This window comes from Enhydra lutris, unplaced genomic scaffold (assembly GCF_002288905.1).
Source record: "Enhydra lutris kenyoni isolate GAN:26980312 unplaced genomic scaffold, ASM228890v2 scaffoldscaffold59, whole genome shotgun sequence".
Taxonomy (NCBI): domain Eukaryota; kingdom Metazoa; phylum Chordata; class Mammalia; order Carnivora; family Mustelidae; genus Enhydra; species Enhydra lutris.
In genome coordinates, this window is record NW_019154143.1 from 1270386 (window position 1) to 1296740 (window position 26355).

The 26355-nt window shown below is 42.5% G+C and overlaps 1 protein-coding gene across 1 annotated transcript in view; it reads right to left on the reverse strand.

Moving 5' to 3' along the window:
• LOC111158419 (cysteine rich transmembrane BMP regulator 1) overlaps positions 1-26355 on the reverse strand; it is a 230387-nt gene that overhangs the window by 144100 nt on the left and 59932 nt on the right. Inside the window, exon 3 of the mRNA XM_022520421.1 lies at positions 762-1004. Coding sequence (XP_022376129.1) covers positions 762-1004 — 243 coding nt within the window. The remainder of the gene's footprint in view (positions 1-761; positions 1005-26355) is intronic.

Here is a 26355-nt window from a genome sequence, read left to right on the forward strand (position 1 = left end):
GAGCCAGCCAGCCAGAGGCGCTTCTCGTAGAACACGGTAAGAGACAGACAAGGGACTGTTTGGCTTGAGGGATTGATCTGGCAGTTAGGGAAAAAAACCACTCTGACCAACGGTTAGAAACTTGCAAAGAGGAAAATCACTATTGCCTAGCCCTGTTCACAGATCATATTAGAAATGCCACAAGAACAAGGATGTTAGAAATAATATAAAGCAAAAGATAGCTGGGACAGGACAACAAACCAAGTGTAGCGAAGGTGAGGAAATGGTCTAAGAAGTCAGCACAGGCTATCAAGTCAGCGGAGGGCGGTGGGGAGCTGGCAGGGGAAAGACTGGGGCCGAGAAGCTCAGGACGACACATCTGGCTTTCTGATGCCTTTACTTAGCCAAACATAACCCGCTGTTTACATACAATGATTGTCTTTAAGTGTAATAAGGTGATCGATACGTCTACAAGTTACGGCTCTGATCTACTCTGGGGGAATGAAGCACGGAGCTGGAGGACCAAAACTGTTAAGCCCGCTTTTCCCGTCAAGCACACTCAGAAGCAAGAGAGAAAGAAGAAACAAAGATGGCCTATGTGCAGGCCACGTGTAGTAGTGGACGATCACTCTGGCTCTCTGTGACTAGAAGGCCAGAAGTCAGGCTGCCAGGACCCGAAGTGGCAGGTGTGCCCATCTTCCCCAGGAGGCCGGCAGCGGCAGAGGGGGCTGCGACCCTGCGACGCGAAGCCGCGAGGCTGCGGAGGCGATGCCCGCGCGTACCTGGTTTGCACTCATAGAGGTCACAACACTGTCCCGGCTTCCCTGAGGCTTTGGACACTAGAATGTTCAGGTATCCCGGCTGGCAGACTTTGCGCAGGCAGCCCGCGGGGTCGCACACGCAGCGGCTGGGTAAGGGGCAGCACTCCCCGGGGGGAGCATAGCCCTCGATCAGAACGGAATCTTCAGGACACCGTGGAGAGAACTGGACTTCACAGCGGGCCTTGGAGCAATCTGGCTTCTCTTCTAAATGGGAGAGAAAGAATTTAGCACATGCCCAGAGGGCAGCGTGGGGCACTGGCGTCGTGAGCACGCAGTCCTGAGGATCTATTCATGGAGCGAAGAGAAGGGGAGGGAAAGAACTCTGGTGGAAACCAGCATAGCCGACCGTGAAGATCTCCCCCGAGATCCACTCACGACACGGGGGTGTGAGGCTGCAGTGACCTCCACCTTTGTGCTCACCAGTGCTGAACACTCCTCGTCCAGTGCTCGGATCAGATCAAGAGTGGCTCAGGCAGGTGCCTGCATGATGTGCAGAATCTGGGAACCTGGGCTCCAGCACTGACTCACCTGAAGATCTTTGAATTTAAAAGGAGTTTCAAGGGCTGCTCTTTGAAAACAGTGTATGTTTAAAACCCTGACACGGACCCAGGAAAAAATCCTGGCTACTTCAGGGACTGGGGACAAGGTATGTGACAATCAACGTGAAAGAACTCCATCTCTGAGCCCTGAATTTTAAAGAGATGAACTTATTCAGATCATAGGATTCTACGATGTGGAAGCTCAGCAAGATGGAGAATGAGCTGTAATTTCCCTGAACGCCATCTGGCCTTGTCTATCTCTAGCAGTGATCCATCAAACGCCCCTCTCTCCTCTCTTCGGTATTCTGTACTGACCACGGCTGCACGGCCATTTTAAAAGATAAGAAAAATAGATCGAGCAAAGCCCTAGCTTCTGGAGCCCCAGTCCATAGTGGAGTGTCTCGGTTCAAGTTTTTAAGAAACCTATACCAACATCATGTCCTTGAGAAAAAGGCTGAAACGAACTGAAAGCACATCATCATGGTCTCACGATCTCTGGGGCAGATGAGGGAAGTTCAGAAAACACTGGGTGAAAATGATGCCATGTGGTATTGGGGTATGTTATCATTAGCTCTGTGTTTCCTCCAGTGAAACCCATACAGAATCACAAAAGCAAAGTCAGATCCAGATCACCTAGTCTTAGTCTTCTAAACAAGAAACTGTGGTCTGTTTTGTAGACACAGAACCTGGAACGCAAGAGCTCAAGTGATCTGCCTGTGGTCAGTGGTAAAAGGAAAACAAGAATCCAGGCCTCCTCACTTCCAGTTCACTCGGCTCCTCCTTTTACAAAGGTAGACCTATTTCCAAAACCAAGTCTTCCTCAGGTCACTCCTACCTTGACTGCTGTATCATTCATTCCACTGACCATCTACCTCATCTACTTCCTGGCTAATCAAAGTACACTGTAGGAAAGCCTTCACACTCACAGTTCTAGTAAATTCATTAAAAAATAATTATTAAGCACCTGCTGTTCTAGCACCGTGGGAGGCACCATGAAGAGAACAAGCATGGATTCCTGCTCTGGTATAATTCATAGCACAATGGACAGAAATACCAAGTGAAGAACAAACATCATAAATGAGCAAACTGTGCCATAGCAGAGGGTGTCCGTGCCATGAGGAAAAAATGGAATGGAGCAAGGGCGAATCTGAGTGCATGGAAATGGGGGGACAGTTGCAATCTCGTCAGAACAGGCATCACTGAGAAGGCAATGTTTAAACAAAGACTTGGAACGATGGAGAGGGTAGGCCATGGAGCTATCTGGAAGAAGAGCATCCCAGCAGAATGCACAGCTAATGCACCCCTGTGTGTCCCAGGAGGAGAAAGGAGGCCAGTGTGGCTGCAGTAGGATATACAGAGAATGCATAGAGCCCATTTTCCTAAGGTAACCCCAAGCAACTGCCTTGCAAAGAGAACACAAGAGGAATCCCACTCTTGGATGTCCATCAGTGTGGACAGAACAAATCAAAGAGCTGATGAGCAGAAAGTGAATCTTAACCTCATGGGGACTGATGGAGACGGAGTCTGTGAAATACATTCAGAGCATGGCTTATCGGCAAACCCAAACACATGGCCTCATAGTAAGAGCTCCATGAATGTAACTGCAAACAGCACTTAATTCCTATGCTTGTTAATGTGCTGCAATTAACTTCTTCTGTATCACATTACATTCTTATCCTGCAAAGTATCTGGTATGTATAATCAGACTTTTAAAACACATGCTTCATAGAACATGCTTTCATCATAACCTACCATATTACATCTTCCCGGTTATTCTGCTCTTTACGTTTCATGGTCTCAATGTTTTCACATACTGATGTGTTGTGCAGTTCGAACTTTGAGAGATTTATTTACCTCTTAAGAAGCACCTTTGTAATACAAATGGGGTAAGGTATATAGACATAGTCTGAACCACTGTTCAGTCTGAACTGAAGGGATTTAGGAATGTTAAAAATGAGGGTTAGGTCTTATTAAGTGCTTTTTTAACTTTTCTCAAGGTGATTGTACCGGTTTTCCCTTTAATTTATTATATAATCAATTAGCAAATTTAAAGTTATCCTTGCTTTCTTAAAGCCTCTTTCTAAAGATCCAGCTGGATTTGACTTCATAACATTAAGATTTTTAAATTTATAAGCTTGACTAATAGTCACCTGTAGCTCTTTGGTGTGTGTGTGTGTGCACGCGTGCACAGGTGTGTGCTGCCCTCATCCAGGCTTAGTTCCCAAGACACGCTAAATTGTTCAAAGAGCTTTTTATCATTCTACCTTACTCTGCTATAAAACAGTCTAAATAACATAAGAATTATCCGTTTTTTGATGTTTTCATACAACCCAATTGTGAAACTATCAGAACTCAGTATTTTTTTTAAAGGAAGAAGGGACAGATTTATTAGATTTTAGGCATTCTACTCTTTTAGAGTCATCTGTACTGACGTTGCTAAGTGTCTAATTTATCTAGACCTAATTTATAGATTTTCAAATTCATTTCAGGTTGTATGACCATTTTTTTTGTAGTTTATGTGCTCATTTGTTCTGTTAGTTTTTGAATCTCTTCCTTCTTCATCTTCCAGATTATTTCACTGACTTTTCTCTACTGTTTAGTTCTCTTCTATTTCCTTTACTTTCTTAGAAATGCAAATAATTTTAATTGTGATTTTAATACTTTAGGCCAAATATTGCTTTGGTTATATTCTGATTTTTTGATATGCATTACTCTCAATGTAACTCATTTCTAAATAATCTATAATTCGACTCTGATTCCCTCCTTAACTAAAGACTTTATAGAACCATGCTATTAAAGTTCTGCATAAGTATTTCTGGCTTTCCTCTTGATTTTAATTTTTATAGTTTTATTGCCTTGTTGCAGAGAATGTAGGCCATACAATTTTCTACTTCCTTTAATTTCTTAAGCTTGTGTTTGTGTGTATGTGTGTGTTTTGGCACAGGTGTGTACACACGTGGTCTAAGGTCAACTTTAAAATATGTGGGTATTTGAAAAGAACATGTATTCTCTGTTTATTGGATGTAAACCTACAAATCTATTCAATCAAGCTTAATTAGGACATTCAGATCACTTACATCTCCCCCTTTTTATTTGATTTGCAAGAAGGATCTATTAAAATCATCCACTATGAACCAATAACTTCTTGTATTTCTAACAGATTTTGCTTAAAATTTTTAAGGTTGTGTTCTTAACTCCATGACTAGCAGGCGTAAGATTCAAGCCTATTATACTGACTTGGCAAGTTGTAAAATGATGCTTTCGAAGAATCTAGATTTCTAAGATTTGTATCTTCTTTTTATTTTTGTAGTTGTTAACATTCTTGGTTTTTCTCTTCTTTCAATCCTCTATTTGAGTCTTGATGGATTATGCAGAACCCCTACTCACCAGCACCCTCCCCCACCCGTTTTCACCTGTGGCTTACACCCAACTATGGTTACCATAGCATCAGGAAGTGTCTTTCTGATACGTCTTTTCTCAGCCCCATTTCTAAATTAATTCATCCTATAGATTTCATTTATTCATCTATGCCTCCATTCCATCTCTCTTCCATGAAGAAAATAAGGAGAACACCACAACCACATATTTATTTCCCCTCATTTAGAAGGTTTTTCTGATATTACCTCTGAATTTTAAATTTCATCCATTTGAAAAGAAGCCTCTCCTGACTCTTACCCTATAGAGCCTAACAAATCTATATATAATAGTTAATTAACAAAATTTTCAGTCTGGTTGCCTTGGCAACGCTTTGCAACTGGCATCTTAAAAAAAAGAACAAAAACTGCCCCAGATATAGAAAGATTAAAGTGAAAGTATCACTTATAACAGGGGTCACTGAGAGAAAACAGCTTCTTTCATCATATTAATTATCTTCCTTTAAGAGGTTAGCCCTTAAAATACTGACAGGGTCACCCCATATTAGAATGATTTTACAATAAAGTGTGTATCAATCTTAGTCACTTGAACCTGTATGACCACATGTTGGCTCATTGTAGATCTTCTCCAGGTCCATAGGTCAGCAGGGAAAGTACAATCATGATCTACAAGTAGCAATCACATTCAAGATTTTCTGCTTAAACACAGATTTAAATAAAACCAAAGTTGAAACAAAAACTACTAGATGGGAGGAGGGAAGGAAAAAAAAAGAGAGAAAAACATTATACTGCCAGATTCTCACTCTATCTTATTTTTGAGGAGTCCCACACATCTGACCCTGAAGCCTTCCTCCTCTTTCAAAGTCTCTTAAAATGTCACTTAAAATGCACATTTGTTAATGGAAAACAGGCAGCATGAAACAGACAACTGAAATCTAGACAGGTAACTAACTCCAGTCGACTCTGCTGAGGGCTCTGCGGGTCCTTTCCCTGACACCTATTCCTAAGTCTCACACACACAAACGCCATGCAGGCAGCACGTGGTCACTCTGACACAATCTTTGGGAGTTCCAACCACAGAGGTATTTCAAGGGACACCAAGTTTGAATCAGACCTGATATCACAGAACTGAGTAGGTAGAGTACAGAGTTAGAGGAAGAAGCCTGGGACCACTGTTTCCCCTACATGTCACTTTGGTAATCTCGTTCCCTCAGAACCTGAAATCTTGGAGCAGCCATGGCATCACGAAGGGATTGCAGGAGCCACTTGGGAGTTTAGGGGTGGCAAATCTCCTCGAGGTACCAGCTGAGGCGCAGTCCGAGAGATCCTCTAATCCTACTCTCACTCATTCATCTGACAAATGTTTACTGAAGGACTTCCACGTGCCAGGAGTTCTTGGGCACAGAGCTTTGAGCAGGGAATAAAACCAAGTCCTTGCCCTCCTAGATTCACAATTCTGGAGCGAGACAATAGACCAAGAGTGACACAGTGTGCTGCCAGGTGGAGACAAACGCCTGAAGCAGAATCAGCAAAGCAGGTGCCGCAGGTGGGCGAGGCCAGCACCTGCACTGAGGCCTGAACAAAGGAAAAGAGAAGGCAGGCGAGTAGCAGGCCGGGAGTGTCTTGGATGCAGGGACCAGCAAGAATCAAGGTGTTAAGGCAAGAACTCTCCAAATAGAAAAACATCTCACAATTATTAAGAAGAAATCTACAATGGTGTAATTCACCAGTAGAAAATACCCATAAAGACTTACAAGAGGAGGCTTTTGACAGACTTTTTTTTTTTTTTTTTTTTTTTAAAGATTTTATTTATTTATTTGACAGAGAGAGATCACAAGCAGGCAGAGAGGCAGGTAGAGAGAGAGGAGGAAGCAGGCTCCCCGCTGAGCAGAGAGCCCGATGCGGGGCTCGATCCCAGGACCCTGAGATCATGACCTGAGCCGAAGGCAGCGGCTTAACCCACTGAGCCACCCAGGCGCCCCTTGACAGACTTTTCTTATTAAGGATTCGGTTGACAGGACTGGGCTAGAGAAACGAAAGCGATCTTGATTGATGGGACACCTTCTATGCGTGGGGCACCACGCCTCTCCTTTTCTCACCCCTCTTTCATACTCCCATGGGAACAGAGAGAACACCTTTATGTCTACCTGGCAGATGAGGAGCCGGGCACAGAGAGGTTAAGAAGCCTGGCTAAGGTCACAAAGCAAGTGACAGAGCCTCTAAAGCCTACAATCTTCCCACTGGTCCACAATGCCAAAAGCAAAAGGAACTTCGCCTTTCCTGGTACTTGTATATTTAGTCAATGGCTACACTATTGTTCACATATAGAGACGCAAATTAACTTGCAAAGATGGAGGGGTTGAGGGTCTTTGGTACCGTCCTCCACACTTTCTGGTGGCCATCCTCCCAAACTCATTTGCTCCTTGGCCTTACACACACCACCGGATAAAAGGTGGAGATTTTTTGTATCCAGCACTATTTTGTTCTGAAAACTTCTATTACAAATGTAAGACGTATGTCATCCCTACATTTTTAAATTTAGAGACTGACTCCTTTAAAGTTACACTGTGAATTCTCTTCGTTCACATTCCATGATTTTATCATAACCTTTTTTGGCAAGCTTCGCAGTGAAGACTTGTTCCACACAATCATAACCCCGAGGGGAAAAAATTAGGCTTGTTGATACAGTCCCAGAAATATTTCATATTTCAGCTTGTTCAGAAACACCAGCTGTACTTTCCCAGCACTCTCTTTTACTCTGAATTTAGGATTTAAAGTGAGGGAATCTACATATGCCCTTTTCTTGGCAGTTTCTTAAAAGTGCCAAATTAAACTCTTTCATTATCTAATAAAGTTAGTTTGCATCACAGTAGAATATAAATTAACCAAATATAAAGAAAAAATTAAATTATCTGTAAAACTGCAACATGAGATACTTCAGTGGTTCTCATGCTGGCTGTCCATGAGAATCACTTATCAAGCTTTTAAGAATACCACTGTCTAGATGCCACCTTAAATCAATTCAGTACGAATTTCTAGGGGAAGGGCCTGGGAATTAAAATATTTATTTTAATAGCTCCCTGGGTGATTCTATTGTGTGATTAGAGCTGAGAATTACTGTGTTACTCCTCTGAGCAAACTGGGAATCTTTACAATGAAGTTCCCTATTGACAAGAGAGCTTTGCCAAGGGCATGTTCAAACATCCTGTCAAATGGCAGCTGGCTAAGTGCCCAAGAAGCAATGAGCCCTCCAGATTTCTGCCTGCCACCAAATGGCCCAAGCTCTATGCTGAGCCCCGTGCTACCTCCAGGAATCTCCCAGACCACACATCTTGTCTAACCAGGATCTAACTGAACTGGGTTGAAAATAATGCTTTAGATTAGAGTTTTGCTACTCAAAGGGTGGCTGGCCCCTGGACCAGCAGCATCATGCTGGGCTGTAGAGACCCAGACCCTTGGGCCAGACCTAATGAGTCAGAAACTGCACTTTAGCAAGATTTCCCCGTGATACAGCGGTCTTGAGTAGTGGTTCTCAAACAATGGGTCATGGGCAGGAACATCGGCCTCTCTTGGGGATATGCTAGAAGTGCAAATTCTAAGGCCCCAGAGCAGACCTACAGGATTAGACACTCAGGGGGAGGGGCCCAGAAATCTACCCCAAGAAGCCCTCTGCGTGGTTCTGACACAGTCTGAGAACCACAGGGCTACAAGAGTGATTCTGCACCCTGGCAGCACAAGAGACTCCTGGGGAGCTTTAACAGTCCGGAAGCGCAAGACTACAACCCAGACCAAGTCCATCTACTGGCAGTGGGCCACTGGTATCAGGATTTTGTAAAGTCTCCCAACTTCTCCAAAGTTGGTCCAGTGTTCTAGGCACCTCTCCCCACCAATACCCCACAATCCCAGGGGATTCGAGGCTGCTTTAATTCTCAGGAAACCTGAATCAATGAGTTCTCTGGAGTCTTCCTGGAAAAGATGAGAGCTCCCCGGGAAGAGTGAAAATAGCCGAGAGGGTAGGGAGTAAAGAGCTAGATCCCAAACATGGCCTATACACGTTCTATCAAATTTTAAATCACAGTTTACCAAAGGTTATTAGAATTCTGAGTCCAAAGACATTTTATTTCATCATCTGTTAATTCACACCAGGAACATGTATTCAATTTACTTCCAGAGGGATCTGCCACTTATATAATTCAATTTATATATTCATACAGAGTAACACGTTTTCAAAATGTAACAATGAATTTTTTTTTTTTTTTTTTGAAAACCTGGCAATAAAATAAAACCTCAGGATGGTTTGGATAAATGTACAAAGAACTGAAGATGGCTTTCAAAAAGACTAATTTTGCCTAATAAACTTCTCTGAATACCTCGTCCCCTTTTGGCCATAAACACAAACCCACAGAGAAGAAATGAAAATTATCAGAGAATGGGAAAATGACTAATGAGGAAAACTTAAATGAACTAAATTTGTGTAGTTGGTTCAGCACCATCTTAAGAGGAATCTTCCTAACAGTTTGAAAACATCATAGAAGCATAAACATTAGAAATGAAGAACTCCCCAGGGGGATGTTTAAATGGGGCAATATCCATTACAGGATACAAACAAAGCCTCTATCTCGAAGAGTGGCTCTGACTTTGGGTAGGCTGCTTTCTATACTTCAAGATTTCCTCCATGATTACATGTGTTATCATGATACAGATTTGGAAAAATAAAACATAGGATTTATAAGATGAGAGAAGGAAGGGTCTGGCATTCCTCATCTGTGAAATGGGGGGCTGGTGTTGTGGGTGTCCTCTGTGGATGGTGCCTAGCCAGGAGTTCTGTGAGCCCTTCCAAGGCAACCAAGGACTCCCGGCCTCTACTCCCTCAAGGAGGACCAACAATAATTGTTGAGTTAAAGGAGGAGCCAGTCTTTTTCTTTTAAAAGTCCAGGATTTGTGGATTTGTTAACAATGTAGAGTTTTAGTAGTACATTAGAAAAATGCAATCTTATGAGACTAAGAAACAAGGAACAGAAAACCAAGGGTGTTGGTAATATTGTCAAAAAATTCCTGAGTCCCAGGGATTTGGGATTTCAAATGTCTTTAGAAGGACTCCAGAGAATATTATGTGATTATATGATTGGAGGTCTTCAGAAGTTTCTGGAAGTGACTATACTTATGGGAACAAAACAATGTATCAAGAGGGGCAGCTGGGTGGCTCAGTACCTTGAGCATCTGACTCTTCTTGACTTCAGCTGGGGTCATGATCTCAGGGTGGTGAGATAGAACCCCGCATCAAGCCCCATACCCGGTATGGAGCCTGCTGGAGAGTCTCTCTCTCCCTCTGCCCTTCCCCTCCTAACTCACGCATGCTTTCTCTCAAAAAATAAAATAAAATAAAATAAAATAAAATAAAATAAAATAAATCTATCAAGAATAAGGCATGCAACAGAGCAGCACAAGTAAAGGACGGGTAGAGTACTGCAGAATACTGCTGCTGTTTTGTCTCTGCAGACAACAGCAGCTGCTAATAGAGAACAGCAGGCTATTTAACTATTCAACCGGTAGTTCGCATGAGGGTTTACACATTCTGGGGAAAAAAAACATGACCCATGTGGCTAAAAATACAGAAGTAGATTTTTGAAAAATTATTCTGGCCATTTCCTTCCTCTTTCTTTTCCTCCCTTCTTTGTTTTACTTAAAATACTTGTTTATACCACTTGCTTGCCATTGAACAGAGGTTACTTTTTAGATACTTTTTACCTTTCTTGTATGGCAATCAGTCTACCTACTGGCTTACTACCAAGATTTGAGAGCCAGAAAAAAACTATATTCAAGTCTTGGCTCTTCCACAACTAGCTATGTGATCTTGGACAAGTTTCCTGACACCTGTCTGTGTCAAAGTTTCCTCAGGGTTGTGGTAAGAGTTAAGCGAGACAATATATATATTGCAAATAGTCCTCTCCCTGGCATAAGAATCACTTTTATCGTTGTCATCATCAGTTACTACAAAAAGTCTAGGCTTGGAGTCAGAATGACCTCAGAATACTCAGTATACGTGTGTGTTCAAAGGGACATAATACTTATTCTACAAGAATGCTTTGGAGATTAAAAGAATATGCACATTCTTTTATATTACATTAGGATGTAATATATATGCTATATAAACAGAAAACATATTTCATGTTAAACATATACATGTGATGTGTATGTACACATGCACACACATGCACGCGTACACACACACACACACACACACACACACACAGAGGAAGGCACTATCCTACGCCCTCACGTTGGCTCACTTCTCTCAAATCTGTTTTATTTATTTTTTTAAAGATTTTATTTATTTGACAGACAGAGATCACAAGTAGGCAGAGAGGCAGGCAGAGAAGTGGGGGGGGGGGGCAGGCTCCCCGCTGAGGGCCTCGATCCCAGGACCCTGGGATCATGACCTGAGCTGAGGGCAGAGGCTTTAACCCACTGAGCCACTCAGGTGCCCCTCAAGTCTGTTTTAAACCTAATGCCCCACCCGACGCCTGGGACATGGATGTGATCAACCCGTGTCCTCTTTTTGATAATGGTGAAGCTGATTCTGACACACACGTGCGCACGCCCACTCACACACATACACACACACCCATCTATATCTCCACAAGCACACATCCTTAGAATGCTCCACACACAGTCATCTTTGGACGCCGGAAATTTTACTCAAGTCCTGGTTCTCTGTCAGTTTCCATTACTTTCTTTATTCCACTTTTTTGAGAGAACAGTCTCTGCTCTGTCTGGAGAGAAAGAAGGAAGCCACCCTGTATAGGCAGTTTTCCCTGGAGATTCCTCCCCAGCTATCTGTGCATTCAAGATATGCTGATGGGCCTGGCTCACCAAGTTATCAAATTGATGTACCTCTAGCCAAGACGTAATATAATGGTCACAATGCCCCCCCCCAACATTTATACCCACATCACTAAAGGTTCTCCTGGTGAGAAAATGCTTCCTTCTTGCAGATGGCCTCTGGTGGTCAGCACCTCCCAGAACAGTCTCATTCCCTTCCCACAACTCTTTCTCTGAAGGCCTCCCCACCCTCCTGACCATTCCTTGGGCTCCAGCCCCCGATTCCTAATCAGCCTTGTGCTGGGCCAAGCCCCTGAAAGGGCCCCACGTTTCTATGCCGTCTTTGTATTTTTTGTGTACCCACGGCGTAAACCCTCATCTACCACGGCCGCCAAGAGGGCACGCAGAGACTACAAATATGTGAACTGCAGCTGAGCAAAGGGACGTGTTTACTTTCCATCCTGAACGACAACTTGACCTGCAGCGAAAACAAAAATACTGCAATGTGTATTTTTTCCCAGAAATGATAATTATAGTAGTCCAAACATTTTTCAAACTTTAAATACCAAAATGGAAAAGGCATTTCAAAAAATAATTTATTAAATAGGCACTTATATTCTTGGTAGCCCTTACATGGAAATTCTACTTTTTCCCCCTCATAGCCATTAAAGGGCTTGGCGCCTGGCTCAAAACCCTCTTCCAGGGCAAGGGCAGGTTCAGCCTGCCGAGCTGACAGGTAGGTGGTGGCTGAAGAGGCCTCCTTATTCATTGTAGTCAGCATGAGTTAGTTTATGGCACCTCTTCCACTCAAAAATACCAGCGATTTAAGAATCACAGTCTGTGCACAGAGCAATATAAAGGCAATTCTCCACCTCTGGCTCATGAAACGCCTGAACCAAGAAGCAGAAGCCAGAGAGGCTCTGGGTACCAAATGCAGGAAGGAGTGCAGGATTTAGACTCTTCGCGGGGGCATGATGTGAATGAGCCCCACTCATTCTTACTCCTCTCTCTGAACAGTGTTTCCTCACTTCATTGCCCACCTGGTTGTCTCCTCTAGCCAAAGTTTTTCTAGAGTCTATGCCTCCATCAGGATATGGCCATTGTAACTACCACTCTCGGGCTTTCCGACATACTTTTGAACAGGGGTTCTCACTTGAGTGTGCCGGACAGCTTTTTAAAGCACGGACTGTGAACCTTCCCTCCAGAGTTGCTGAGTTAGTTGGTCTCAGCTGAAGCCCGAGAATGTACATTGCTAACAAAGTCACAGGTTACTGATGCTGCTGGTCAGGTACCATGATCTGAGAACTGTCACTTTAGGCCATGTCTATTTGAAAAATTTTCATCTCTTATAAGCTCAACCACCGTCTATCTTCCCCACCAGGCACAGCTGCGGCTCTCTTGCTCTCTCTGTAGAGAGGTGCTGGAGCTGGCTCTAGGTATAAAAGGATAGTGACATGCTTGAGGAACCTGATGGGTCTGAACAACAGAGGTCCCAGCCAATCTCATCCTCTTCTACATTTTTTTCCCCCGAAAGAGTGCTCGCTTGTGCGTGTGCAAGTTGGGGTGGGGAGGGCAGAGGGAGATAAAGAGAATCTTAAGCTTGATGGAGGCTCCCCGTGGGGCTTGACCTCATGACCCTGAGATCGTGACCTGAGCCAAAATCAAGAGCTGGAAGCTTCACCAACTGAACCACCCAGGTGCCCCCCACCCCATCATCTTCTACATCAAATAGCAGACCCCATGGAACTACCATCTCAGACCTGAGATAAAATTCACAGAGGCGCTCTAGGAAAAAGCAGGCACATGGTTCGGACATCTGTGTCAGATGACATGGAGAGGAGAGGGCTGTTGCCACTGAACACAGTGCTCAGTGCAGCCATTCCCATGTTTCAAGGGTACAGCATAGTTTCCAACTATTTTCAAATACAGCAAAGGACATAATGACTCTACAAATAAGTCTAACCAGAATGAATTAAAGGGAACAAAATCGTATATGATGAATCAACTCCTGCAAATTCACACTCCAATAATTGGGAATTTGTGATAATTTGGAGTAAGAATGTCATGTTATTTAACATTATGTGTTTTATGGGGACTAGACTCCACAAAATTGCTAGGGATCTAAGTTCCTTTCTTTTTTTTTTTCTTTCCTTTCTTTTTTTTTTTTTGCTCAAGACCTACCTGTAGCCCTTGTCCATCTAGTCTTCCAACCAGTGTAAAGAGAGGAAAATGCAAGGCGAAGGGCACAACTCTTAAGTGGTACACTGTGCGCAAAGCTGCATTATGGCTTCTGCTCCCTTCACAGTGCCTGGACTTAGTCACATGGCCACGTCTACCTGCAAGGGAGTCTGATAAATGTAGTCTTTATTCTGGGTGGCCATATTTGTAGCCAAAATTCTGTATCTGTCAAAGAAGAAGAGAATGGACATATGGACGCAAGGACTAAAAACCTCTACAATAATTTTTCTAAGAAAATAAACTGTGTAAATAGGGAAGTACACTTCCCTTCAGAGAATCAAAGTAAATAAAGCTTCCTAAAGAATCACTTGAGAGACACTCCAATGAGTAATACAGGTAGGTGTAAGGAACACCTGTCTGTATTGCTTATTTGTGTTAAAAGAAGCCGGAAGATTCTTATTTATTCATCAACTCCATAAATATGTAATAATCAAATACCAAGTAAGAGACATTATAATAAGTTGTATATTTTAATAATTGAGCAAGGCTATATACAGAGAACCTCTAGTCATCAGTGGGCCTTGATTTTCTCTGCACGCAAACTTTAAGCAGAAAGCCTAGGCTTCTTTTGAAATGTTCTAATTTCAACAAATCAGTCTAATCCTTCCTACAATTAAATTATAAAATAAAGGTGGACTGAAGATTTGAAGATCTAATTACAAGAAAGTAGAGGAATTAATATGCCTGTCCTTGCGTAAAAATGTGGGAATGGTTCTATCTATAGGATGCGTACCTGTCAAAGGAAAAGAACATTTTTCTTAGCCAGAAATTCTTACATGTAAGTGGAAAAACCGGTGGTCTAGCAAAGCCTGCTAGACCTGCCCAAGGGCTCATTTGGCTAACGAATGGTGAAACAGGGCCAGAAGCCAGGTCTCCTGGGTAATTTTACATTGGTTCCACCAAGACACATGGTCATATGAAAATTCTCATCCTTCGGTCTGTAGTCTGCATCTTTCCCTGACCGTTTTTCATCTTTTCTGCAATGCTAAAAATTGCTCAGAATCTAGCTTAAGATTTTGATTACAAAGCTCCTTCATTACGAAATCAGTTAAATATACAAACCAAACCAAAAGTAACCCTTTGTAAGTGGAGTGCATAAGAAAGGTCAGGAGAGCAACCTCTGGCCACAGGGGAACTTTGGTGCTGTCCACCACTCAGGTGCTGATAGGCTACTTGCCCACACAGGCAGAGAGCCTCGTCCTCTCAGACACAGGTAACGAATACGCTGGGAATGGGAGGGATGGCACGCTCGCCAGGATGACATCTGTATGCACACCAAGGGACTTGGGACTGGGGACCTAGAAGGAGACGGGGACCTAGAAGGAGACAGCTCCCATGTGGAACATACCAGGGCCTCATACGACAGGGTTCCTTTGTAACAACCCGATCCCCAGGAAGTTTATTTAGACCTCTGACAATTTCCCCCAGTTCATTCAGAAAATGAAGGCAGGTCATAGAAAAGTAGAAACTCGAAGACCAGAGGAGCTGGTAATAAATACCAGAGAGCACCTCTCAGTGTTCGAGACAGAAGAAAGCCTCATGTGTAAGTGGAGTATCTGCTTGCAGAATCTTGACTTGGTGTAGCCTTTCTAACTCAGAATTAACTTCTGGAAAGCTCTCGGTCTGTAAAACCCCGTCATGCTGCCACGGCTTCCTCACATGTTCACCAGTGCTTCTCTGCTCTTCTCAGTTTTGCAGTGGACACGACTTAGCTGGATATCTGCACCTGGTGATGGCTGAAATCCTACTGATACTTGTGACCTGTGATATTCATACCCTGTCCCCACACTGAGTGTAGGGTTCTGCTGGTCCAGTCTTTCCAAGGAACTGTGGATCCCTTGTGCAGCCAACGAGGGGAATGTCTGCCTTCTCTATTCCTTCTCCATTTTCCCCTCCTGCTTTTTTAACTATTTTTCTGTAGTGAAGTCACAGCTATCTGTATGTTCAGAAAAGACACTTTTTAGAATTTAGCAGTTTTGTTAATACTATCCTTTACCCATGTTCCAACTGAGAATATAAAAACTTGCCTTGGAAGAGGGAAAGGGAGCCTAAAAGGAGGTCAGGTTTAAACAAGGGAGAGCAGTAATCCCATAGGTTTTCTCTAGCGATTGGGAGCTTACGGGTTGGTTATATGAGAATTTCTATTCTAAGGTGTTTTGTTGTTGTTATCGTTAAGAAACAAAACCAAAAAAACCAGACTCTTTGGGCACCTGGGTGGCTCAGCTGGTTAAGCATCCAACTCTTCATTTAGGTGGAGGTCACGATCTCAGGGTTGTGAGACTGAGCCCCACGTCGCCCCATGTTGGGCATGGAGCCTGCTTAAGATTCTTTCTATCTCTCCCTCCCCAGCCCCTCCTCCCTCCCTTTCTGAAAAAGAAAGAAAAAAAAAAGAAAGAAAGATGTGGCACCTGGGTGGCTCAGTCAGTTAAGCATCTGCCTTCTGCTCAGGTTATGATCCCAGGGTCCTGGGATCCAACCCCACACTGGGCCCTCTGCTCAGACACCAGTCTGCTTCTTTCTCTCCCTCTACTCCTCCTCTGCTCATGTTCTCTCTCTCACTCACTCTCTCTTTAAAAAGAAAAAGAAAAAAATAAAAAAGTGTTGATACAAGTGGCTATGGGTATATGCTAGGACTTCTACCTGATCTTAAAGCCTTAAGCAACAGGAGATTTGAGACATCTCAACTGACCTGCAAGATTAATGGTGTAATTCAAGGCTATTCAGTCAACATGTCATTACTGGGGCCTCCAAAAAGGGGGGGGGGGATGGAAATATAGACTCTGGATTTCCGTAAGAGGTAATTCTCGAGGTCTGTGCATGCACTAATTGGTGATGTGCCACTTGTTACAGTCACTCCAGAAAGTGCAGTATCACACCGGCCGGAACACTTACAGGGCACTTCTAGGAACTGCTCTTCCTTGTTTTTTTTTTACCAGGCATTTCAGAGATTCAATCTACTTCCAAATACAGCACACCAACTTTTTAATTTGCCCCAGATTCCTGTTTTCTGGTAAGGAACCATTACTTTCTAGGACTTCTTGACTCCTCTTCCTCTTGGTTTTCTTTTAGAACAGAGAAGTTTTGAGCTGTTCACAACTTCCTGCACACGTGGTAAGGAGCTAAAAACCTACTGGGCAGTTGGTTTGTTACCGGCCAAGCGACTTGGTCCTGGCACAGGTGCTTCACGGCACACCTGGTTCAAATGACAAATTACTACATGTCACGGATCTTCTGGTCATTGTCTCATGAATAATTGAATTCATGAATGTTAAATCAATGAATCACAAGGGTCTACTGTGTTGGTTTCTCTGTAATGAACCCTGCATCAGTCCTAGCTAGCAATAACCTCATACCTAACTCTCTCACTACTGACTTAAGAATGCATTTTTTTTAAACAATTTTTTAAAAAATTTTTATTTATTTATTTGACAGAAAGAGATCACAAGCAGGCAGAGAGGCAGGCAGAAAGAGAGAGGAGGAAGCAGGCTCCCAGCAGAGCAGAGAGCCCAATGCGGGGCTCTAACCCAGGCCCCTGCAATCATGACCTAGCCGAAGGCAGAGGCTTTAACCCACTGAGCCACCCAGGCGCCCCTTAAGAACACATTTAGAAGGCTCATCTCAGCTGATTCTCTGATGAGAATGTTGGGGACAGCAGAGTTTGTCACCAGTAAGCCTCCTTTTGAGTCAGAAAAGGATTTCTCACTTAGCAATTCCAAGAGCACTGCGGGATCTAATCTCCATCCTTAATTACGTCACTATGAAGCAAAAATTATTAAGAAAATGATTTTTTATATTGGAAATTAATTTAGACTAACTTCTAATCACAACTTAAAAATAAACAACCTAAGTTTAAACTGTCAGAAATATATAAAGCTGACTGAATTGTTCAAGTGAATTTTAATTAATGAATCAACCGACCATACTTAACAGTATTCCTGGCGAAAATTAGGAAAACTGTCCAGTAGTTGCTCTTCTGATAATATTTCTGAACAAACAGATCTAGTGGCTGAGGTCTTACTTTCATCCCCTAGATGTTATTTTATAAGTTGGGAACCACATTATCTTAACATGAGTCAGAGAGCCAAAGTGGCATTCATTCTCTCATTGACAAATGTCTCTGGGCAGCTACTGGTCCACACTAGGTGTGACACAGGGTTCCTCACCTCCACAAACTTACTGTGGAGTTCAGGAGAAAGCAGAGCACCCAGACAGCAGGACCAGGCTCTGGGGGCAAACTTAGTCTAACTGCTATCTGATCCATAGAGTTCTTTTCAACTCTCTGAGCTTCTAGTTCCTCTTTATCAATGGGAAGGTGAGCAGATGGTTTCTGAGATTCTTTTCACAATAAGAATTCCTTTTCACAGGAAAATTTAAACAACAACAGATGGTAATTAAAGAGGTGACCTAATAGGTTATTAAGTGGCAAATGAGTGTCAGAGACAAAAGAGTGCTCGGACTGCAGAGAAAGGAAAGTACCTGCGGGGGCAGTTGCTGGGAAAGCTTCATGGAGGAAGTGTGGTTTTTATCAAGACCTTGAAATAAGGGGCGCCTGGGTGGCTCAGTCATTAACCCGCTGCCTTGGCTCATGTCATGATCCAGGGTCCTGGGATCAAGCCCCCACATTGGGTTCTTTGCTCGCCGGGAGGCATGCTTCTCCCTCTCCCACTCTCCCTGTGTTCCCTCTCTCACTGTCTCTCTCTCTCTCTCTGTCAAATATATAAATAAAAAATAGTTAAAAAAAAAAACAAAACTTGAAATAAGGGTAGGATTCAAAGCAGGTGTCCTGAGGAGGTTGGAAGTAAGGACTATTCCCATCAGGTGATACGGTCCAAGTGAAAGGAAGACGGTCACAATCCCAAAACATGCCACTTCTCAATGACACACCCACAGTCCTACCTCAGAAGAGCACAACACATGCTTACTTGCCCCCATGTTTTCAACGGGGCAAGGGGTGGGAGGAGCAGGGCATCTCCTCCAATGCTTTCCCTACATCTACCTTGCTGGCCAGACTGCCACCCTTTATCTGTCCAACATTTACTGAGCACTCATAACCTCCTGGTGCTTTGCTAGGGATCTGGAGACACAACATTTGGGAAATACATGGTCTTTGCCCTCTAAGAGCATTCTAGTTGTGTTCAAACAAAAGTCATCGCTGTGAAATATCCCTTCACCTCAGTCTCCTTCATGAGTCTGATACCTTCCTCTAGTCTATTTTTATAGACTTCATACATTTATCAATTTTATAAAATGTTCACTTATATTTTGGCACTCTGTGACCAAATGTGGTTTCCACGAGGGCTGGACTAGAGTCTTGTGTTTGTCTCTCACTGCCCAACAAAATGCCTAGACCATTTCAGGCAGCCAGTGAACTATTATCTCTCTCACTAACATCCCCTTACTAATCGTAACATCTCCGCTTTTTTCCTGTCTACCTATCTCTCTACTCACCTATCTAAGTTATACCACTCACTACTAGCGTATGACCCTGGATAACTTCTCCTACCTCAGCTTCCCTACCTGTAAAATGAGGATAATAAACGTCTCCACCTCACTGGTTTGTTGAGAGCTTTAAGTAGTCCATGTCACGTGGTTACACTGATACCTGGCACGTAAGTAAGTAGCTCCTTATCATTAATTGCTGACCTTAAAATACTTACAAAAGGTTCTTAGATCTTTTTATAAGTCACAGAACCAGAACAATAATGTAAAGTCAAAGAATCAAATGATACAAGGGCAATGGACTAAAAAATTTAGCACAATTGTCAGATAGCACCAACCCAAAGTATGCAAAAATGTACCAAGTTCCCAAAGCCTCCCTATCTTCACAATACAACAACAGCAAAAGGTCTTGAACTTTTTAATACCTGTGTAGTTATTACCATCATCTTCCTTTAGAAACACCTGCACGCAATGAACTGCATATTACTATAATACTGTACTTCAACCACATTGATTTTGTTAACAAAGGAACCCTGTAATATTGATACAATGCTTAAGCAGCTGAGCAGAGGGTGTGTCTCATGGTGTAATTAACTTTATGGACTTTTCAAAGGTCACCAGATCAGCAAGGTAATTATTTTAGAGTTAAAAACATGCTCTATCAAAACTCTTCGGTGGGCATGTGGTTTGATGAGTCTTGATGGACTCTGGTGCAGGTCCCCAGTATGATACCAGTTACCTTATGAAGTACACTGAAAATTCTCAGAATCAGTTCTGAAAACAAACAACCTCAATTTGTAATTTTTAAAGGGCTATAGTGTACTGAAATGCATTCTAAAGTACGCAAGAATCTCTGATTTAGACAATGAATAGATCCGATTGTCGCAGTGGTAAAATACTCTAGAATGAAAGCAATTCCTTTCTTACCCAGTGCTCTAAATATCATGTCTATAATGTGTATTTTTATGTGCTTAAATGCTCATTTGCAAGAAAATTTTTTAAAAAGGCTTAGGTTGGTTAATGCATTATAGTATTTCTGTAACCAGTCCTTTGGGGCAGATATATTGAATCAGGCAGCTGAGAAAATATGACAAAGACTGACAATGGACAAGCATCCAGAGAACAAATTTCAGCCCAAGACTCACAGCAGTAACAGGGCAGATCCTGGCGAGAACAACCATTTCCAAAGTATCAAACATGAGCACTTAGGGAGTTGGAGGAAGAAATCACAAGAATAAAAATGGCATCATTAATTTTGGGGGGAGGAACCAAAAGAGAAGTAGATAATTTAATTCATGAAGCTGACTTACATTGCCTTATTTAAAATATTTTGCCTCAGGTGTTACAGCGTAGGTTATGTCACTAACAAACCAAACCTTTAGTATCATAATGGCCTCAAGAACAGAACTCTCGGGGCACCTGGGTGGCTCAGTTGGTTAAGCGACTGCCTTCGGCTCAGGTCATGATCCCGGAGTCCTGGGATCGAGTCTCGTGTCAGGCTTCCTGCTCTGCAGGGAGTCTGCCTCTCCCCCTGACCTTCCCCCTCTCTCATGCTGTCTCTCTCTCTAAAACAATAAATAAATAAAATCTTAAAAAAAAAAAAAGAACAGAACTCTCCCTTTCCTTGTGAGTAAATAACTATTAAGGGTGAATCAGAGGAGAAGTAAGTAGCGGACAGAATGCACTCTAGCAGTTCCCGAGAGCAAAGCTCCTCAGGTGGCACACTGACCAGAATCCAACAGTCTTGTAGATACTCAGAATTTCAAATGGCACTTATCACCATTCTTTTCCGCTTAGAAAAAAGTTTACCCTCACACCTTTTACTTACTGGAACCCCTACTAACAGGTGTATCTTCACAAATACAGTAATATATGAACTACGCTTGAATTAAAAACAGAGCTGTTAATGTATCCTAAAGTTCTTTTTGAATTAAAAAATATTAACTATATTTAATGTATAAAATATGACAGCAAATTAAAGTGACAGAGTTTCCAAAAACAAAGTAACAGGACTTACTACATTCAAATCAGGTTGTTCTGCACGGAAAGTCACCTCAGGAAGTTATAGAGTAATCCAGTTCTTCCATTTCTTAACAGGTTTCTGTAATGTCCCTTCTGACGTTGCCTTTAAAAGCAGTTCATGAGATACACAATAAAAATCAGCCTCAGTGCCTAACAGTTCTAGCTTATATCTCAGCAAAAACAGAATTCCCCAAAGTATTCACCTACTGTAATCAGCTATGACTCTGTCGGTCTTCTGGCTATTTCCCAAAATAAAATCCAACTTCAAAAAATCAAAGTTTGCCATTACCAAAGGCAATCAAAGGAAAAGTACTACAAACACTGAAGGCAGTTAAAAACAAAAAAAGGAAGGACAGAGGAATGAAGCGAGGGAGGGAGGAAGGAAGGAACATGAGTAACATCCATCTTCTGTTTTATTTATTTATTTTTAAAAAGATTTTATTTATTTATTTCACAGACAGAGATCAGACGTAGGCAGAGAGGCACGCAGAGAGAGAGGGGAAAGCAGGCTCCCTGCAGAGCAGAGAGCCTGATTCAGGGCTCGATCCCAGGACTCCGGGATCATGACCTGAGCCTAAGGCAGAGGCTTAACCCACTGAGCCACCCAGGCGCCCCCCATCTTCTGTTTTAGGGTGGCCTCACTGGGACAGGCCACCCTGGCCTGAACTGCCAGGGTAATGGCTGAAAGGAGAACATCTTTTAGATTTTAAAATTCATTTAATTTTGTCTTAAATAGTCCCCACCTAAGAATCTCAATGTGAGGTATACCTGCCCATGTTCTATTCTATAATTTTTGCCAGTTTGGTAATTCCCTGTGGGTAGGCTAGGGCAATATATTTGCAATCTGACTGAAATGTTCATAACTCACTGATTATTTTTCTGACTAAAAGTAAGAAAGAATGGGCTTAAAATAAAATAAAAAAAATTAAATAACTGGGTCTATATCTAGTCATCTTGTTAAAACCAGAAAAATGACAATAAAAATGTTCCTTTGGGAAAAAAAAAAAGCCATCAAGAAAGATGCTGCTTGTTTTTTGAAGGTTAATTTATTTTTTTTAAAGCATCTTGATTTCTTTTTTTAAAAGATTTTATTTATTTATTTAATGGAGAGAGACACAGCGAGAAAAGGAACACAAGCAGGGGGAGTGGGAGAGGGAGAAGCAGGCTTCCCACCAAGCAGGGAGCCTGATGTGGGGGCTCAATCCTGGGACCCTGGGATATGACCTGAGCCGAAGGCAGAAGCTTAACTGACTGAGCCACCCAGGCGCCCCTGAAGGTTAATATTAAACAGCAATTAACAGAAGTAAAAAAAAAAAAAATTTAAAACACACTGATTATAGCTCTTCAACAACATCCCAGTGCTTCTTCGTAACATCACTTAAATGGGCAATTTCTCAAAAAAAAAAAAAAAAAAAAAAAAAAAAGTAAATTTAATTAGGAGGAACAAACCCTAACTGCATAAAACCCATATATTTAATCTTACATGAAAACTTCTTTGGAAAATATCTCTGTATTAATCTTACAAGTTAAGAACATAAGAACTGAAATTAGGTTTCTGTTTATAGTTTTGGATTTAATTTCATAATAATTGTGGAGAACCAAGGATCAAAAGATTGCATGAAAACACTAGGTTTTGCAATGCCATAGCAATAAACTGTCCCCCCAGCTGATCTCAGCTACTGACATCAGACACCATGGAGCTCCTAGGATCTCCAGTGGCTTCCACGGAACAAGGCAACACTGGCAGGAGACATTTAAGAAGGAAAACATGGCATGTGACATCAGCTTCCTAATGACTGAAGAAGAAAGTCCAAACTCTTTACCATGGCACTTGAAGCCCTTGGCATCTGGGCATGACCGATCCCAGGCCTCAAGGTACCCCCTGCCCACTTCTCCACTGTTGCAGGACCCATGCTTACTCCAGTTACAATGAGAGTCACTGCTCCCTCAACGTCCCATCCTCTCATCTCTCATGTTTCTGTGCTTCCCTTCCTTCTAGTTGGCAAATTCTCAATTACCCTTAAAACCTCAGCTCCACAAAGGTGAAGACTTCCCTGACTTTTGTCAAACACAGGTATAAAGGAAGTACCCACACATGCCTCTCATGTGACACTTAGGGTCCCGCACTGCAAGAGCAAGAAAGGGTCTCTGCTACAGTTCTAGTGTCTGTGTGTTTAGCATGATGCTGTGACCTCACTGGTGACCACTAAACCTTGATGGACTCAACAGTTGAGGCAATGAAGTAACAGAGTAGGCCACGAACATGGAACTGTCTGGGTTCCTATCTTGGCTCTACCTGGTTGTGTGACCCTGGGCAACTTACTTCACAAGGTTCTCAGGATTTATTAAGTAAAATAATCCATATAAAGTGCCTGGTGACATCTGGTACATGGCAAGCATGCTACAAATGTTAGTTATTATCACATCCTATTTTCCCACCTAAAGCCCAATTTTAGGAATGAGAGGTCCGTTTTTAAGCAAATGAATTAAACTAACGTAGTTTGCTGATGGGCAGGAGAACCTTTTGAGCAGGGAAGATCTACAAGACAAGACAGGAGAAGAAAGAGGACAGGAAGCTGGAGACACAATAAGGCTGAGTGTGAGTTAAGCCTCAAGCAAACACAAAGATAGGAAACAGTAAGACTAAGAGGAAATAAGAGTCAGAAGTTAAGTGAAGTTTTTTAAAATAAGCAGAGAACCAAACGGGATTTTAATGTTGTAGGTCAGGGGAACAAAGAAATCAATCACCTCACTGGGCTCTAATGCTGCCACTTTGGTATAAATTAAGATTATTTATGAGCTGCCATCATCTCTCGGTCTCACCAGTGAATAGGACAACTGTACAGGACTGCATTCCAGGCATTTCAGATGTGCTGTCCCAAGCACCCGTGTCAGAATATGACCAAAAGTCCTTCTTCGATTTACTTCCTCGTGCATGTCTCATCTTTCAAGGACTGGCTCCAAAGAGAGGAAAATGAAACTGTATGCTCAGATTCTAACATGAGCTTCAGGACTACGGAAAGCAATGTTAGAAAAGCTGGCTCCCCTGACAAAGACCTCCTGAAAATCAGAGCATTCCGCCTCTTCCACATGATAAATAAGGTATGTGCAGCAAGCACTTGGCACATTACAAAGAATGTGGAATGCAAATGGCCCGGGTGCAGCCTTAACCAGTATCAAAACTATCTATTCTGGGATGCCAGTGAATCCATTTCAAGCGGCAATAAAATCTACTCTTATTAATAATGCAAATAGGAGACTATAATATTAACGTAAGTACTTCAAAAACCATGTGCTCATCCTGACATCAAACTCAGTTTTTTGAAGAGAGACGAAATGCAAGTCAGGACAAAGCCATTAATGAAACCAACAAAGCATATATGCCTTTTAGTCTTGCAGAGTAGGTCCTCCCTCGACAAAGTAACCATGAAATCTAGTTAACAAATGTATGGATGACCAGAACCTTAGTTTTAAACTCGAGGATCCTTTCTTCTTGGATGTGAAAGCCTATAAACCACTCAATTTTTTACTGAATCGTAAGAAAATTTCTTTGACTATGTCAGTGTTGAAACAGCAATATCCACTTGTATGTACTGCAGGGGCAGCATCATGAGAAGTCAGGTTAAGAACTAGAGCAGGAGAGAGGAAAGGAAGTGTGGGAAGGAGAGGAGCTAGAAAGGACAGAGCCTGGATGTGACTCCACCTTCAAACAGTGCAGCACAGTGGCCTAGGACACGGTCTGGGGTTGCCATCTTGTTTTAACAGATAAGGCAAGAAAGGCTTGGAGAGACTGAATGACTTCTTCGAGGTCACAACAGAAATGGGAGCCCAAAAGAAACAAAGCTTTCAATTAAGACAGACCTCAGTCCACTGAATTCTACCAATACAGTTGTGGGAAGTTGTAGACGTAGTTTCCTATTGAGTGCAGGCAACGTTCCCTCATCTCTAGGGCGGATTCTCTGGTGGAACAGCTTCACAACATTTGTGGTAAAGGAAAGCCGGACATGGCAGAAGAAGAGCTGAGCTATGAAAAGTCTCGAAGTTAGGTCCCAAAGGAAAGTCTGTGGTGCTATCTGGGGCCCTGCATGCTTATATTGTGCCCTGAACTTCTTGCTCTCTGCTAGTTCTTTCCCTTCTGTTTATAAACATGCTCAAGTCCCTAACATGTCCATCCTTCCAAGCATAAATAAAATGCCACCTTCACTGGGAAAGAACATTTTCCCTGATTTTTCCCAGTCAGAATATCACTTCTCTCCCAGCACTCTTACAGACTTCTTGTACCTCTAAGTTATAGAAGTACTTATTTCGTCCTACTTTCTATTTTAGTAAATTGTTTTCATGCCTAGCTCCCCAAGAAAACTGGAAATATCCTGAGCTAGGACTATACATTATTCATTGTTGTATATGTGAATGTTTATTGCACTAAAATCTCCTTAGGTAAGAGTTGAACGGTTAACACATTTTTTCTGCATCTTCCTATTACTGTTTTTAAGGTATTATAGACAGAGTGGAGATAGTGCTCTACCTCTGAAGACCCTACAAGGATTCCAAACTCTACTTAGATAACAAGACCCTGAAATAAAACAGACGGAGTCCAGAATAAGGAAAATGAGAGAGAAAGGTAAATTAACTATATAGTCAGCTGCAATAGTATTTTTATTTCAGGCTATAATGCTTCCATAAAACGAGCGGAGTTTGTTAAACTGGTAAATACTTTAGATTGGCTTAAAAAAAAAAGTGTGTTAATACTGCTGGAAACGGGCTGACATACGAGGCTATTTCAGAGTAAAGGGGGGGAAACACAGGGGTGGGATGACGGAAGGCACATAGAACTCGGGAGAGGTGTGGAGGAAGAGATGATAGGAGAGTGAGAGGAAGGGTGAAGAAAAGAATGTCAGGAAAAGTTCCAGGGCAAATTAATCACGACAGACACAGGAGCTAAGTGGCCTGGACAGAAATCAAGAACAAAAGAACGAAGGAAGAACTGCAACATCTTTAGAGGAGAACCATGGACTTCTGAAGGGGACGTGGTATCCGGTGTGAGTGGAGGGCTTCTGGCTGGAGGGTGCCGTGTCTCTGCTCTCGGCTGAAACATCTACGTCCATCTGGATGCCCTTCCCA